Genomic DNA, 16,455 nt, shown 5'->3' on the forward strand with positions numbered 1-16,455 from the left:
TGATTGAGTTCATATGTTCCATGTGAACTGTTGAGATCCTCCTGTGTTATGGTTAATTACACTGTATTTTTTTAATACAGAATGAATCACTGTCCCACCTCTAGAGACAATCTACACGTACATAATTATAAACAAAAAATAGCAATTAATCAAGTAAAAATATTTAAGTTAGTACATGGTATATGTGATGAAGAATTTTGAAAAGATGGAGACCAATTCTAAGTGACTTCAGGTTCACTTGTTATTGTCTTCAAAACACTTAAAAAATAAACACCATCCTCATGGTCAGTAAACAAAAAATGAGGCTTGGAGAATATGTGAGAATTACTAGGAAGAAAACATTAAGAGCAGTGAGTAGGAGAAGTGATACATTTAGAAGAGGGACTGAATGCAGATAAGAAGGTGACTAATAAGTGTCTGTTCTCTTTTCTCCAATGAACTGTAACTTTCTCCTTGTTTTCATTTCTACTCAGGCCCGTGTGAAAACGTCCTACCACCATTATCCAATCTTAATTCCTTCCATTGCTTTCCTATCTTAGATATTTTAAGAATTGGAGGGATCCCTGGGTGGCGCAGCGGTTTGGCGCCTGCCTTTGGCCCAGGGCGCGATCCCGGAGACCCGGGATCGAGTCCCACATCGGGCTCCCGGTGCATGGAGCCTGCTTCTCCCTCTGCCTGTGTCTCTGCCTCTCTCTCTCTCTCTGTGACTATCACAAATAAATAAAAAATAAAAAATAAAAAAGAATTGGATAATGCATACAAATTAGGGAAACTAAAGATGAAAATTATGGAAATAGAGATGGTCAATCTCCAACAGTAGACAGAGTGGATGCTGAATGATGACAATGTGTGGAGGAACACACGGAGGACAGCCACCCACCACACCCTCTTCGAAGGACTGTGTTACATGATTATTGGGTGTGAGCAGACATTTTGCTTTGGAGACCTTTGTGACAGTAATTCTAATAATTCAATGCACTTTGGAGAAATGCAAGCCTTGATAATTATTAAATGAAATGAATATCCCAGCTACAATTTGGGAATGAATATCTTTGCTACTTGGAATTTCATGTCCCATGATACAATTACAAAGGAAAAACTTGGATATGAAAAGACTACAGTTAAGTATAATGCAATTAATACAAATAAAGTCTACATTACAGCTTTATTTAGCTTTTTCATTTTATTTTAGAAGGAAAGCTGGCATTCATTTATTTTTTTATTTTTTTATTTTTTAATAAATTAATTTTATATTGGTGTTCAATTTACCAACATACAGAATAACACCCAGTGCTCATCCCGTCAAGTGTCCCCCTCAGTGCCCGTTACCCACTCACCCCCACCCCCCGCCCTCCTCCCCTTCACCACCCCTAGTTCGTTTCCCAGAGTTAGGAGTCTTTATGTTCTGTCTCCCTTTCTGATATTTCCCACACATTTCTTCTCCCTTCCCTTATATTCCCTTTCACAGCATTCATTTATGCTGATAGTTTTCCCAGCATTTGTTTCTCTTATTCCTCTCCTTCCTTTCCCAATCAAGTTTCTAAAATTATTTCTTTAGTTCTACACTTAATATACCTGTTATTACATTATGAGCGAATAAAAGCAATATAAATGAAAGGAAAGAAATTATATAGTTTAGACAGAAATTTATTAGTGAAGAAAATTTTCTTCCTCTTGAATAATCAATTGCATAGTTTATTAGAACTACTTTTACTCAATTTATGATGTGTTTTGGAGGAAATTGAAGGAAAAATAATTATATATTAGACAAGGATGTACTTTGTAGTTGTTTATTTCTTACATCTTATTTAGCAAATGAAAAATCTAGGTCCGTATAATTAAGTAAATTTCCTGTATGTTAGATGTAGGACCACCCTAAAGAGATGTGGTATTAGGTGAGATGGTATATGTGTAAGCTGCTTGCTGGGTACCGAATGAGTGGGTAGATGGCATGTGCTGAATCTGAATCATTCACTGAAATTCAAGATTACAATCCAGAGAATTTTCCATATAAATCCCTAGTAGGAAAGGAGCAGGCCAAGTCTCGTTTTATTAATTAGTGGAATATGAGCATTTCTGCTCTTGCTCTGTGTACAGAATATATATCACTTAATATAAAAGTAACTGAGTCTCTTAACTATAGAGAACTGAGTGTTACCAGAAGGGAGGTCAGTGGGGGGATGGGTTAAATCGGTGGTGAGGACTAAGGCATGCACCTGTCTTGATGAGTACCTGGTATTACTGGGAAGTTTTGAATTGCTATATTTACACCCGAGACTTATATTATAATGTATGTTAACTAACTGGAATTTAAATAAAGACTTAAAAAAATATATATATATATATAATTGAGTCAAATAAATATTTTTTTTCATTGAAGGCACTTTAAGAAAGAAGAAAAATTTCAATCTTGATTGATTTTATGTTTTTCAAAAGTTATGAATACTTATGCTAAAGTACTGAAGGATCTCAAACACAGTATGTGAGGTGAAAGAATCAAGACTCAAAAGGCCACATTTCTGATTTTATTTATATGAAACATCTGGTGAATACGAATCTATAGAGACAGAATGTACTTTAGTGATTACCTTGAGCTGGGGAGTGGGTATAAGTGGGCAAGGTTTTCTTTCTGCGATGATGAAATGATCTAAAATAATTTTATGGTGATTGTTGCATGACTATGTGAATATAATAATAATAATTGAAATAATGAAATAATTTCAATTATTGGTTTTCCAGATATGCACCAATTTCTTCTAGATTGCCTAATTTCCTTTTGGCGTCCAAAAGGAAATGTCACAGGACAGACTAAGCAAGGTTTACAATACCCTGTAAGTTGCTTTGTAGCTTAGTTAGGACACATGGTCTTAAATAGGTCCTGATTTATTAAAATTGGTAAATTTAAGAGTATATGAATTATATTCAATGAAACTATTATACATTTTTCGCTTTTATTCTAAGTTAAAATTATTGAATGTTACTTTAGTATTTTTAGTTTTCTAGTGCTATCCAGCTGCTTTTACTCAAATATATTCAACTGTGAAACAGTTGATGACATACTGCATATCTAATTCAACTTAGGTTTAAATTTCTTAATGTCCCTTATTTGAATTTATTTTTTATTATTTTTTGTATCTGGAAGCTTGCCATTCTCTGTTTCTATTAGAGAGGTTTGTTGATAGTTTCTGTACTATTTTAAATACTCATAATTGAGTTTCCTGAATTATTCACATTTTTATTCATTGCTTTGTATATGAACATTTTGTAGAAACTTCTCCATTTGTTTAAAAAAAGATTATTTATTTATTTATTTATTTATTTATTTATGAGAAGGAGAGAGGGAGGGCAGGCAGGGGGAGGGGCAGAGGGAGAATCCCAAGCAGACCTTGCCTCTAGCATGGAGCCTGATGTGGGGCTCAGGTCAGGGCTTAATTTTACAACCTGGAGACCATGACCTGAGCCGAATCAGGAGTTGAATGCTTGACTAGTTGTGCCACCCAGGTGCCTCAGGAATTCTCTCTTTTTATTTATTTATTTAAGATCTTGTTTATATTTATGGTGTAATTGTCAGTTTTATACAAAGATTTTTACCTAGCTAGTTCTGGTCATTAATTCTCCCTTTCCTGCTTCTCCTTGAACTCTCATTATGATATGCTTATTAACATGTACTGTCAACACCTGAAATGACGAAAAGAAATAATTGAATTTTTAGTGATTTCATTGTTTTCAGTGCTAGTATGAGTTACCAGGATGCTCATAATTTGCTTTTCTTAATTTTATTCATCAGTTTTAATCATTGACCACCCACTGGCAAGTTTTACTCTTCAATATCATTTTGAGAGCATATATCCTTTAAATTTAAAAAAAAATTCTTGGTCCTAGATTATTGTGAAATAGTAAAGTGATGTCCCAGTGAGAGAGGACTTAATGTTTCAAAAGCCTCAGCCTTTTTCTTCCAGCCAACACAAAATCAATTAAAATAGTGTCTTCAGTTTGTTAAACCTCTAATGAATTACCTCTTGATGATGTTTCCACTCACCTGTTCTAAAGGCACAGTATGAAGAGCAATATGTTCAAGGAGTTAATCAAAATTGAAAATCTGCTTTTCACTCTCTGTGATGCTCTATCTATGAATTTATATACCATCTTCTGCTCTTTTTATAAAGATGTGAGTTACTTTGGGGGCAGATGTGTTGGAGCTCTGCAAATCCAAATTGCAGTGGGAGTTGTTAGAGCACAGAGGCTGCTGCCAAAGCATGACCAGGAGAGGTGTTTACACTTTATTTCTGGCCCTGCACATGCTGTCATTCTCTCTGAGCATTGGCTTGATTACATTGGATATTGTAATGTTGTTGGTTGAGTGTTGGTTGGTTGGTTGGTTGTGCTGTAGGAGTTGTAGACATCTTTGAACTAATGGATGCTTGTTTTCCCTCTTATTACTCCAAACTATCCTCTTACCTTACTTTGAACAGCTTTGGGTAATTTTGTAGATGAATTATCTCCAGATTTCTCTGAGCTTAACATCTTCAACATAAAAATAGATCTCCATGTTATAAATTTACTACTGACTGCATGTATTATGGTACAATATTAATATATTCAGGAAGTAGAAATTTTAAAAGACAAAGTTAAAATAAATTATATTGAGTGATTTAAAATTTGAAATTATACATTGATAGTACAACTGTTTTATGCTCGCTAATATTTAACAAATATTTTTATTTATGCAATTTTCAAAGAATATCTATGAGTCACAATATAGTTTAATAATCATTGCCACTTTTACTATCAGTTATCATCAACTGTTGTTCTATGAGATACTGCCTTTAAAAAATTAATCATAATTGATTATCTTGGTATACTTTTCGCCATTGGGTTCAAAGTTCATTTGAATAACATGCCAACAAAGGATATCGTGAATAACTTTCACATTGGCAGATATTGCTGTCACTTATATGGAGTTCTTATTTAATTCCAGTCAGATTCACCACTTAGCCCATGTATTAATGTGGTTTTAGACATAGACATAGACATCACATTTATTATCAGAGACAATACAATTGATGAAAAATTATTATATATATAGATGTTAAAATCATCCATATATATCTGATATGTCATTTGCAAATATCTTCTCCTATTCTGTGTTGTCTTTTAGTTTTGTTGAATGTTTCTTTTGCTGTGCAGAAGCTTTATCTTGATGAAGTCCCAATAATTCATTTTTGCTTTTGTTTCTCTTGCCTTCATGGATGTATCTTGAAACTTGTGGCCAAGTTCAAAAGGGTGTTGCCTGTGTTCTCCTCTAGGATTTTGATGGATTCTTGTCTCACATTTAGATCTTTCATCATTTTGAGTTTATCATTGTGTATGGTGCAGAGAGTCATCTAGTTTCATTCTTCTGCATGTGGATGTCCAATTTTCCCAGCACCATTTATGAAGAGACTGTCCTTTTTCCAGTGGATAGTCTTACGTGCTTCGTCAAATATTAGTTGACCATAAAGTTAAGGGTCCACTTCTGGATTCTCTATTCTGTTCCATTGATCTATGTGTCTGTTTTTGTGCCTGTACCACACTGTCTTGATGACTACAGCTTTGTAGTACAACCTGATCTGACATTGTATTGCCCCCGGCTCTGGTTTCCTTTATCAATATTCCCCTGCCTATTCTGGGTCTTTTCTGATTCCACACAAATCTTAAGATGATTTATTCCAACTCTCTGAAGAAAGTCCATGTATTTTGGATAGGGATTGCATTAAATGTGTAAATTGTCCTGGGTAACATTGACATTTTCACAATATTAATTCTTCCAATCAATGAGCATGGAATATTTTTCCATCTCTTTGTGTCTTCCTCAATTTCTTTCAGAAGTGTTCAGTAGTTTTTAGGGTATAGATCCTTTCCCTCTTTGGTTAGGTTTATTCCTAGATATCTTATGCTTTTGGGTACAATTGTAAATGACATTGACTCCTTAATTTCTCTTTCTTCAGTCTCATTGTAAGTGTATAGAAATGCCACTGATTTCTGGGCATTGATTTTGTATCCTGCCATGCTACCAAATTGTTGTATGAGTTCTAGCAATCTTGGGGTGGAGGCTTTTGGGTTTCCTATGTAGAGTATCATGTCATCGGCAAAGAGGGAGAGTTTGACTTCTTCTTTGCCAATTTGAATGCCTTTAATGTCTTTTTGTTGTCTGATTGCTGAGGCTAGGACTTCCAGTGCTCTGTTGAATAGCAGTGGTGAGAGTGGACATCCCTGTCTTGTTCCTGATCTTAGGGGAAAGGCTCCCAGTGCTTCCCCTTTGAGAATGATATTTGCTGTGGGCTTTTCATAGATGGCTTTTAAGATGTCGAGGAATGTTCCCTCTATCCCTACACTCTGAAGAGTTTTGATCAGGAATGGATGCTGTATTTTGTCAAATGCTTTCTCTGCATCTAATGAGAGGATCATATGGTTCTTGGTTTTTCTCTTGCTGATATGATGAATCACATTGATTGTTTTACGAGTGTTGAACCAGCCTTGTGTCCCGGGGATGAATCCTACATGGTCATGGTGAATAATCTTCTTAATGTACTGTTGGATCTTATTGGCTAGTAACTTGTTGAGAATATCTGCACCTGTGTTCATCGGGGATATTGGTCTATAATTCTTTTTGGTGGGGTCTTTGTCTGGTTTTGGAATTAAGGTGATGCTGACCTCATATAACAAGTTTGTTAGTATTCCATCTCTTTCTATCTTTCAGAACAGCTTTAGTAGTATTGTTTCTTTTTAAACATTTGACATAATTACCCCTGAGAAGCCATTTGGCCCTGGACTTTTGTGTTTTGGGAGGTGTTTGATGACTGCTTCAATATCCTCCCTGGTTATTGGCCTGTTCAGGTTTTCTATTTTTTCCTGTTCCAGTTTTGGTTGTTTGTGGTTTTCCAGATATGCACCAATTTCTTCTAGATTGCCTAATTTATTGGCGTATAGCTGCTCATAATGTTTTTAAAATCCTTTGTATTTCCTTGGTATTGGTGGTGATTTCTCCTTTTTCATTCTTGATTTTATTAATTTGAGTCTTTCTGCTTTATTTTTAATAAGGCTGGCTATGATTGATCTATCTTATTGATTTTTTTAGATTTATGTATTTATTCAGAGAGAGTGAGAGAGAGAGAGAGGCAGAGACAGGCAGAGGGAGAAGCAGGGTCCATGCAGGAAGCCCGACGTGGGACTCGATCCTGGGTCTCCAGGATCACACCCTATGCTGCAGGCGGCGCTAAACTGCTGTGCCACTGGGGCTGCCCTACCTTACTGATTCTTTCAAAAAGACATCTCCTGGTTTTTTTGATCTGTTCCACAGTTCTTCTGGTATCTATTTCATTGACTTCTGCTCAAATCTTTATTAACTCTCATCTTCTGCTGGGTGTAGGTTTTATTTGCTGTTCTTTCTCCGGTTCCTTTAGGTGCAAGGTTAGCTTGTATATTTGAGTTTTTTCCAATATTTTTTTTTTATTTTTTATTGGTGTTCAATTTACTAACATACAGAATAACACCCAGTGCCCGTTGAGGGATGCTTGTATTGTGATGCATTTCCCTCTCAGGACTGCTTTTGCTGTATCCCAAAGATTTTGAACGGTTGTATCTTCATTTTCATTAGTTTCTCTGAATCTTTTAAATACTTCTCTAATTTCCTGGTTGACCTTTTCATCTTTTAGCAGGATGCTCTTTAACATCCACATGTTTGAGTTTCTTCCAAATTTCTTCTTCTGATTAAGTTCAAGTTTCAAAGCATTGTGGTCTGAAAATATGCAGGGGACAATCCGAATCTTTGCTATCGGTTCAGACCTGATTTGTGACCCAGTATGTGGTCTATTCTGGAGAAAGTTCCATGTACACTTGAGAAGAATGTGTATTAAGTTGTGTTTGGATGTAAAGTTCTGTAAATATCTGTGAAATCCATCTGGTCCAGCGTGTCATTTAAAGCTCTGGTTTCTTTGGAGATGTTGTGCTTAGATTATCTGTCATTTGCAGAAAGTGCTGTGTTGAAGTCTCCAAGTATTAGTGTATTATTATCTAAGTCTTAACTTTGGTTAATTGATTGATATACTTGCCAGCTCCCACATTATAGGCATAAATATTCATGATTGTTAGGTCCTCCTGTTGCATACATCCTTTAAGTATGATATAGTGTCCCTCTTCATCTCTTACTACTGTCTTTGGGATAAACTTTAATTTATCTGAGGATGGCGACCCCTGCTTTCTTTTGAGGACCATTTGAATGGTAAATGGTTCTCCACCCTTTTATTTTCAGGCTGGAGGTGTCCTTATGTCTAAAATTAGTCTCTTGTAGACAACAAATAGATGGGTCTTGCTTTTGTATCCAGTCTGAACCCTGAATCTTTTGGTGGGTTCATTAAGCCCATTCACTGTTCAGAGTCACTATTGAAAGATATGAATTTAGTGTCATCATGATACCTATTCAGTCCCTGGTTTTGTGGATTTTTCCCTTGGACTTCCTCTTTCTTTTACAGAATCCCCCTTAATATTCTTGCAGAGCTGGTTTGGTGGTCACATATTCTTTCAGTTTCTGCCTATCTTGGAAGTTCTTTATCTCTCCTTCTATTCTGAATGAGAGCCTTGCTGAATAGAGTATTCTTGGCTGCATGTTCTTCTCATTTAGGACCCTGAATATATCCTGCCAGCCCTTTCTGGCCTGCCAGGTCTCTGTGGAGAGGTCTGCTATTAATCTAATATTGCTCCCCATAGAAGTTAGGGATCTCTTGTCTCTTGCTGCCTTAAGGATTTTCCCTTTTTTTCTAGAATTTGCAAGTTTCACTATTAAATGTCAAAGTGTTGAATGGTTTTTATTGATTTTAGCGGGGAATCTATCTTTTTCCTGGATCTGAATGCCAGTTTCCCTCCCTAAGTTACTGAAATCCTCAGCTATTATTTGTTCAAATATCTTTCCGGTCCTCTGTCCCTTTCACCATCGTCTGGAACCCCAATTAAATATAGATTTTTCCTTCTGAGGCTGTCATTTATTTCCCTTAATCTTTCCTCGTGGTCTTTTTTTTTTTAAGATTTTATTTATTTATTCATGAGACACACACACAGAGGCACAGATATGGGCAGAGGGAGAAGCAGGCTACATGCAGGGAGCCTGATGTGGCACTCGATCCTGGAACCCCAGGATCATGCCCTGGGCCAAAGGCAGGCGCTAAACCATTGAGCCACTCAGGGATCCCCATCTTCATGGTCTTTAATTGTTTTTCTCTTTTTTCCTCAGCTTCCTTTCTTGCCATCAACTTGTCTTCTATGTCACTCACTAGTTCTTCTACCTCATTAACACTTGTCGTTAGGACCTACAGTTTGGATTGCATCTCAGTTAATTGATTTTTAATTTTGGCATGATTAGATCTAAATTCTGCAGTCCTGACGTCTCTTGAATCTTTTATGCTCTTTTCCAGAGCCACATGTAGCTTTATAATTATGCTTCCGAATTGGTTTTCTGTAATTGTAATCCAAATTCAACTTTGTGGGAAAGAGTACTGTTTCTGATTCTTTCTTTCGTGGTGAGTTCTTCTTTCTAGTCATCTTGCTCAGGGCACAGTGGATAAAAATGAGTTGTACTGGAAAAAGGAAGAAAAAAAGGAAAAAATACAAACAAACAAACAAAAAAACAAGGAGAGGTATCTCTGTTTCTATTTATACAATCCCTGGCCTTCCTCTGGAGCTTTCCAGCACTGGTCCATCAAGAACTTGCTCTTCCCCTGTCCTTTCAGTTGGTCTCGGGGAAGTTGGTGGGGACAGGTGACTTGGGGACCTTACTCATCCGCCATCTTGCCCTGCCCCCACCCCGTTTTTCATTTTCTCACAGAGAGGGTTTCTCTTTTTATGTTTGAAGAATTCACTAATGTGGATTTTCTTTGTGGGAATGATTTTAAGAATAGATTTGATATTTTTAATAGATCTCAGCTTATTGTCTTGAATAGTTGTAGTGTTCAGGAAATTTTATTCAAATTATTTAACTTATTGATGTGATGGAATTGGCCAGTATAGTAGGTGGAGGTTCAAGAGGTATTGTGAGATTCACCATATGCCTTTTCTCCTACCGTAGTGATAATAGCACCCCATATAGAGGTCAAACAGAGGCCAACTGCTGATCTGCACCCATTTTAGTAGTAAGGTAGGAATGAAGAATAAATACTTGTTGAGTTAAGAGAATGGAATTTCAGGGATCATTTGTGATTTCATTATGAACTGAACAATACTGTCAACATGGGTTAGAATTATTTTTATTATTGAAGTATAATTAACATACAGTGTTATGTTAGTTTCAGGTTTACAATATAATTCTACAATTCTGTGCATTCCTCAGTGCTCATTATTAGATAAGTGTACTCTTATTCCCCTCTGTGTATCACCAAGCCCCCACCCATCTTCCCTCTGGCAACCAAACTATTTGTTTTTTGCATTTAAGAGCCTGTTTTTTTGCCAGGACACCTGCACCCCAATGTTTATAGCAGCAATGTCCACTATAGCCAAAATGTGGAAGGAGCCTTGGTGTCCATAAAAAGATGAATGGATAAAGATGTGGTATATGTATACAATGGAATATTACTCAGCCATTAGAAATGACAAATACCATTTGCTTCAACATGGATGGAACTGGAGGGTATTATGCTGAGTGAAGCAAGTCAATCGGAGAAGGTCAAACATTATATCATCTCATTCATTTGGGGAATATAAAAAATACTGAAAGAAAATAAAGGGGAAAGGAGAGAAAATGAGTGGGAAATATCAGTGAGGGTGACGGAACATGAGAGACTCCTAACTCCGGGAAATGAACAAGGGGTAGTGGAAAGGTATGTGGTTGGGGTGACTGGGTGACGGGCATGAAGGGGGCACTTGGCAGAATGAGCACTGGGTGTTATGCTATGTTGGCAAATTGAGCTCCAATTAAAAAAAAAATAGAAAAAAGAGCCTGGTTTTTTTTTATCTGTTTTTTTTTTTTTTTGCTTTGTTTTTTAAACCCCACATATGAGTGAAATTTGTATTGAATGGTATTTGTCTTTGGCTGAATTACTTCACTTAGCATTGTACTCTCTAGATCCATTCATGTGTTACAAATGGCAAGATCTCATTCTACTTTATGGCTGAGTAATATTTCATTGTATCTATACATACACCCCCACACATTTTCTTTATCTATTCATCTATGTCCATCCATAGGACATATATAGGTCGCTTTCATATCTTGTCTGTTATAAATAATGCTGAAATAAGTGTATGAGTGCATATATATTTTCACATTAGTGTTTTTGTTTTCTTTGAGTGACCAGAAAAGACTCTGAATAGTCCAAGCAATTTTGAGAGAGCATAGCAAAGGTAGACATATCACAATCCTAGATTTCAAGATATAAAGCTGTAGTAGTTGTCAGGTTTAATCCGATCAGTAGTGAAATGAAACAGAGAGGCCAGGCAAAAGTTGGCCCAAACAGGCTTTTTAATGGGACGAGCTCCTGGGTGAGGTTCCTTGACCTGCAGGGGAGGGAGAGAGCAGGGAAGTCACAGGCAGGGGAAGTTGCGCCCAGGGGAGTACAAACGGGCTTCTTAAGGGGGGAGGCGCAAGGGGTTATATGTCTGTGCAGGGTGATAGGTATTAGGGATATTATGTGAAACTGGCGTGGGGCAATAACTGACCATGCCTTTGTGTTTGGTCTGGGTAAAGTCCGGTTCGGGTTTCCTGCATAGGTCCAGTCTCCCTCCCCCTGATGACGTGTCCTCGGACGGTCTGGGGTGATGGGAAAGCTCTGAGGTGGGGGCAACGAGGTGCGGGGTCCGCCGCCATTTTGTTGGTGCCTCCCGATCCCCCCTGACCCTGTCGGCCCAAGAATAGTCAAAATAGATAATACTTAAATCAATGGAACAGAGCAAGGTGTTGAGAAATAAACCCACACATTTATGTTCAGTTAATCTAGGACAAAGTAGATAAGAATATACAACAGGGAAAAGACTGTCTCTTCAACAAATGGTACAGGGAAAACTGTCGAGCTACATGGAAAAGAATGAAATTGGATTGCTTTCTCACACCATACACAAAAGTAAACTCAGGATGGATTAAAGACCTAAATATGAAACAAACCATAAAAAGCCCAGAAGAGAACACAGGCAGTAATTTCTTTGACATTGGCTATAGCATCATTTTTCTATAGAAGATGATGCAAAGGAATGCAAAGGAATCTGTTTCCAATTTTTCCAAAGGCAAGGAAAACAAAAGCAAAATTAAACTATCAGGACTACATCAAAACAAAAAGGTTTTGTACAGTAAAGGAAACTATCAACAAAACAAAAAGGCAAGCTACTCAATGGGAGAAGATATTTGTGAATGATAAAAGTTTACTATCCAAAATATATAAAGAATTTACACAATTCAAAACCAAAATAACCAAATAATCCTGTTAAAAATGAGAAGAAGACCATTTTTTTCCCAAAAATACATGCAGATGGCCAACAGACACCCGAAAAGATGTTCAAAATTACTCCTTATCAGGGAAATGCAGATTAAAACCACAATGATATATCACCTGACAGCTGTCAGAATGACTAAAATGAAAAGTCAAGAAACAGCATGTGTCAATGAAGAAGTAGAGAAAGCGGAACCCTCACACACTGTTGGTGGGAATGCAGATTGGTGCAGTGACTGTAGAGAACAGTATGGAGGTTCCTCAAAAAATTAATAATAGAATTACCATGTGGCCAAATAATTCCACTACTGGTTAAGAATTTTTGTTTAAAATCTAGGGTGTCATATTTTATTTGAATAAGAGCATTAGATAATGGATTTCAGATTTAACTGTATGAGTCATTGGATAGGTTTCTCATAGAGTTACATGTAATGTTGAAATAAAAGCAGCCTTTGAAAAGCATAATAAAAAAAGCAATTTAAAAATGCTAGTATGGTAAACAATTTATGTATTTGTTTAAATACACAGAAGCAGTCCAATTTTTAAATATGTCTGTTTCCTTGAGAATTTCTAGAAGGCTTTGTGTTTATACTTAGATACATATTTTCACTTATTTTATAGAATTTATGGTTATGTCTGTTTTTTATATTTTTCTCAGAACACTGATTTTATCTTACTTTTTATCTACTACTACTAATATTGAATAGCTTTTTTAAATTTCCAAGTATCACTTTTTCCACATATCATTGATTAGTGGGACATTTCTAACAGCACTAGAGAGCCTCTCTGTATTAATCTCTAGTTAAAACCAAACTGAATTGTGTCATTATGATTGCCTCAATTTTGCTGAATTTTAACTCTCAAAACCTCCTCTCTTGGTAATACTGTTATTAAAGTATTAAGAATTTAAATATAGACTTCCTGATTCCATAGTCAATATCTGTAGATGAGATCACATGATTTATAGTTGTTGTGAATTTGATTACTTAATTATCTGTTTAATTTTGAGGTATCTGACTTCTCTGACAATAATAGTGGTATATCCTTAGGTGTTTTGATATCTATTTTTTGAGGAAATCTTGCTTCAGTAACATCTCTCAAAGTGTTTCCTACTTCTCAATGAAAAATTTACAAGTTATATTTCCAAGTATGGGAAAAGAAAACAGCTCTGAAGTATCTCTTCCATAACGTTAATCAGACTGATCAAAGAATACATACAAGCCTCCTTTATTTGTCAAACATATTTTTATTGAGTTTCTGTTTTATTTTAGGCATTAAAATGCCTTAAAAATGTAACCTTTTTTAAAAAAAAGTAAGCTTTAAAAAAAAAAGTAAGCTTTGGGAATTTAAAGATAATAAACACAAAACTTCAGTCTTCAATGCGTTTACCTAACTAACATTCTAGGCTCCTGTCTCTGTCACACAAATTAGTTGCTGAAATTGCTTCTATAATTCACTTACTTTTTAAAAAGCAGTAAAAATAGGGGCACCTGGGTGGTTCAATCAGTTAAGCCTCTGATGCTTGGTTTTGGCTCAGATGGTGATTTCAGGGTCCTGAGATCAATCCCCACAGCAGATTCTTTGTCCAGTGTGGAGTATTCTTGAGATTTTCTCTCCTACTCCCTCTACCCCTCCTACCCTTGTTCACTTATGCTCTCTGTCTCTCTCAAAATAAATAACAAATATTTTTTTTAAATTAAAAACTGTAAAAATAAAAATGCATTATTGTCCATTTCTATTTTGTGTCTAGTTAGTTCTTAACTTGACTGTCAATTCAATTTTCCCATCTTTGATTATAAAATTTTAATAAGGACTACATAAGTTTATGAATTAGTCTTAATATAATTCTGAGGATAACAAATGCCAAAAAGTTTTTTTATGATAATGGTGATAATAATATAAACTGTGCCCCAGGTGGATAAAGATAAAAATGTCATGGCTCATTTCTATACACTTTCTAGCATCTTCCCTAAAGTGGTTATGGTAGACCATACTGTTGTTTCATTAAGGCATTTCAAGCAGTTTAAATATCCTCCATCAATATCTTTCTGTCATTGAAAACTCTAATGAATAAATAATAGTAAAGTCCTGTTATGAATCAAGCACCAGACTAAACATATTTGTATGTATTGCCATTTTAGCTCTCACCAGAGCACTGTGAAGTAGGATCATTCTATGCATGTTACAGCTAAGGAAATTAGGGCTGCAATAATTTAAATGACTTGCCTAAGATTCACTTGATTTGTAATTCAGAGAGTTAGTTGAACCCACACTATCAGGCAGTTGCTCTCTGAATTGCACTACTAGATGGTAGTGGTGTGATGAAGTGGTGAAGCCAACTAATATATCCTATTGGTTTGTTATACAGTTATATAAATTGGATTCACTCTAACTCATCTAATTGATAATCCTCTAAATATTTTGTAACTGTATGAAACACATATACATTCCTATTCAGGTCGTTGCAGACATCTGGTTAGAATGTGAAAGTTGAAAAGACAATAAAACCAGGCACCCACCACCCTGGGTGGCTCAGCGGTTTAGTGCCTTCCTTTGGCCCAGGATGTGATCCTGGAGACTAGGGACCGAGTCCCGCATCAGGTTCCCAGCATGGAGCCTGCTTCTTCCTCTGCCTGTGTCTCTGCCTCTCTCTCTCTCTCTCTCTCTCTCTCTCTATGTCTATCATGAATAAATAAATAAATCTAAAAAAAAAAAAACAGGCACAAGGTGAAGAAAATGGTGAGACTTTGGAAAGGGTGGTTTGTACTAGTGTGTGACATCAAACAATGAAAAGAATGGATGGAATAAGATTTGATCAGATGAATGAGTAGAATGGAAGAACACAATAGAAAAACAGAAAACAGATGCTTCAAGGAAAAGGAAGAAAAATGCAGAATAATTCAGTATGAAAGGAGTTTTTCTGATTTAATTATAGAGGCATAAATAGTATTATGATTTAATGAAGAAAACCAAACAATTAGGCTATCTTCTTCTAACTCATTCATGAAAAAGTAATTATTTTAATCTCATATCATCTGCTCTAAAAAATTCACTTCAACTGTTTATGTCTCCTGCTTTTTCCAAGTAAGTTCACTCCTGTCCCACAGTTTCCGCATGGCTGACTTGACCTCTTTGTTCCGAAGTGTGTAGATGAGGGGATTCAGCATGGGTGTAATAACATTGTAGAGTACAGACACCATTTTGTCCACAGAAAATGTGGAGAAGGGACGAGCATAGATGAAAATACAGGGTCCAAAGAAGAGTGTTACCACCATAAGGTGGGAGCCACAGGTGGCGAGTGCCTTTCGCCTTCCCTCCTTGGAGCGAATCTTGACCAGGATAGTGGAATAGGAAGAAAGCAGTACCACAAAGGAACTGGTGGAGATCAACCCACTGTTAGATACCATTAGCAATTCAATAACAAATGTGTCTGCGCAGGCAAGTTTGATGACAGGGGGAACATCACAAAAGAAGTTGTCCACATGGTTTGGTCCACAAAAAGGCAAATGGATAGTGAGGATCATCTGGACAGTAGAGTGCACAAACCCTCCCATCCAGGAGGCAGCTACCAACATACAGCATAATCCTCGACTCATAATAGTGGTATAATGCAGAGGGCGACATATTGCAACATAAAGATCATAGGCCATTACTGTGAGCAGGAACATCTCAGCTGCCCCTACAAAATGCAGAAAGAAGAGCTGCACGATGCATTGGTCATAGCGAATGAGCTTCTCATTATTCAGAAGATCAGCCAGAAGCTTAGGGGTAGTTACTGTTGAATAACATAAGTCCAGGAAAGAGAGGTTGCCAAGAAGGAAATACATGGGTGATGAATTCAGATAGTTATCAGAGGCCACTGTGACCATGATGAGCACATTGCCTACCCAAGTGGACATGTAGAAGAGAAGAAATATTACAAATAACCCTGCCTCAATAGATGGGGTCTGTGAGAAGCCTGCCAGGACAAAGTTTCTCACCATCTCTGTTTGGTTTTCATCCATTTGAC

At 36.5% G+C, this 16,455-nt stretch overlaps 2 protein-coding genes across 2 annotated transcripts in view; both read right to left on the reverse strand.

Moving 5' to 3' along the window:
- LOC144302912 (olfactory receptor 4F3/4F16/4F29-like) overlaps positions 1 to 16,455 on the reverse strand; it is a 113,063-nt gene that overhangs the window by 36,311 nt on the left and 60,297 nt on the right. The window lies entirely within an intron of this gene.
- LOC144303635 (olfactory receptor 4Q2) lies at positions 14,040 to 16,450 on the reverse strand. The gene has a single exon (XM_077882084.1). It carries the CDS (start codon positions 16,448 to 16,450, stop codon positions 15,509 to 15,511), a length of 942 nt encoding a protein of 313 aa, XP_077738210.1. The 3' UTR covers positions 14,040 to 15,508.

Source organism: Canis aureus, chromosome 32 (assembly GCF_053574225.1).
Source record: "Canis aureus isolate CA01 chromosome 32, VMU_Caureus_v.1.0, whole genome shotgun sequence".
Classification (NCBI taxonomy): Eukaryota; Metazoa; Chordata; class Mammalia; order Carnivora; family Canidae; genus Canis; species Canis aureus.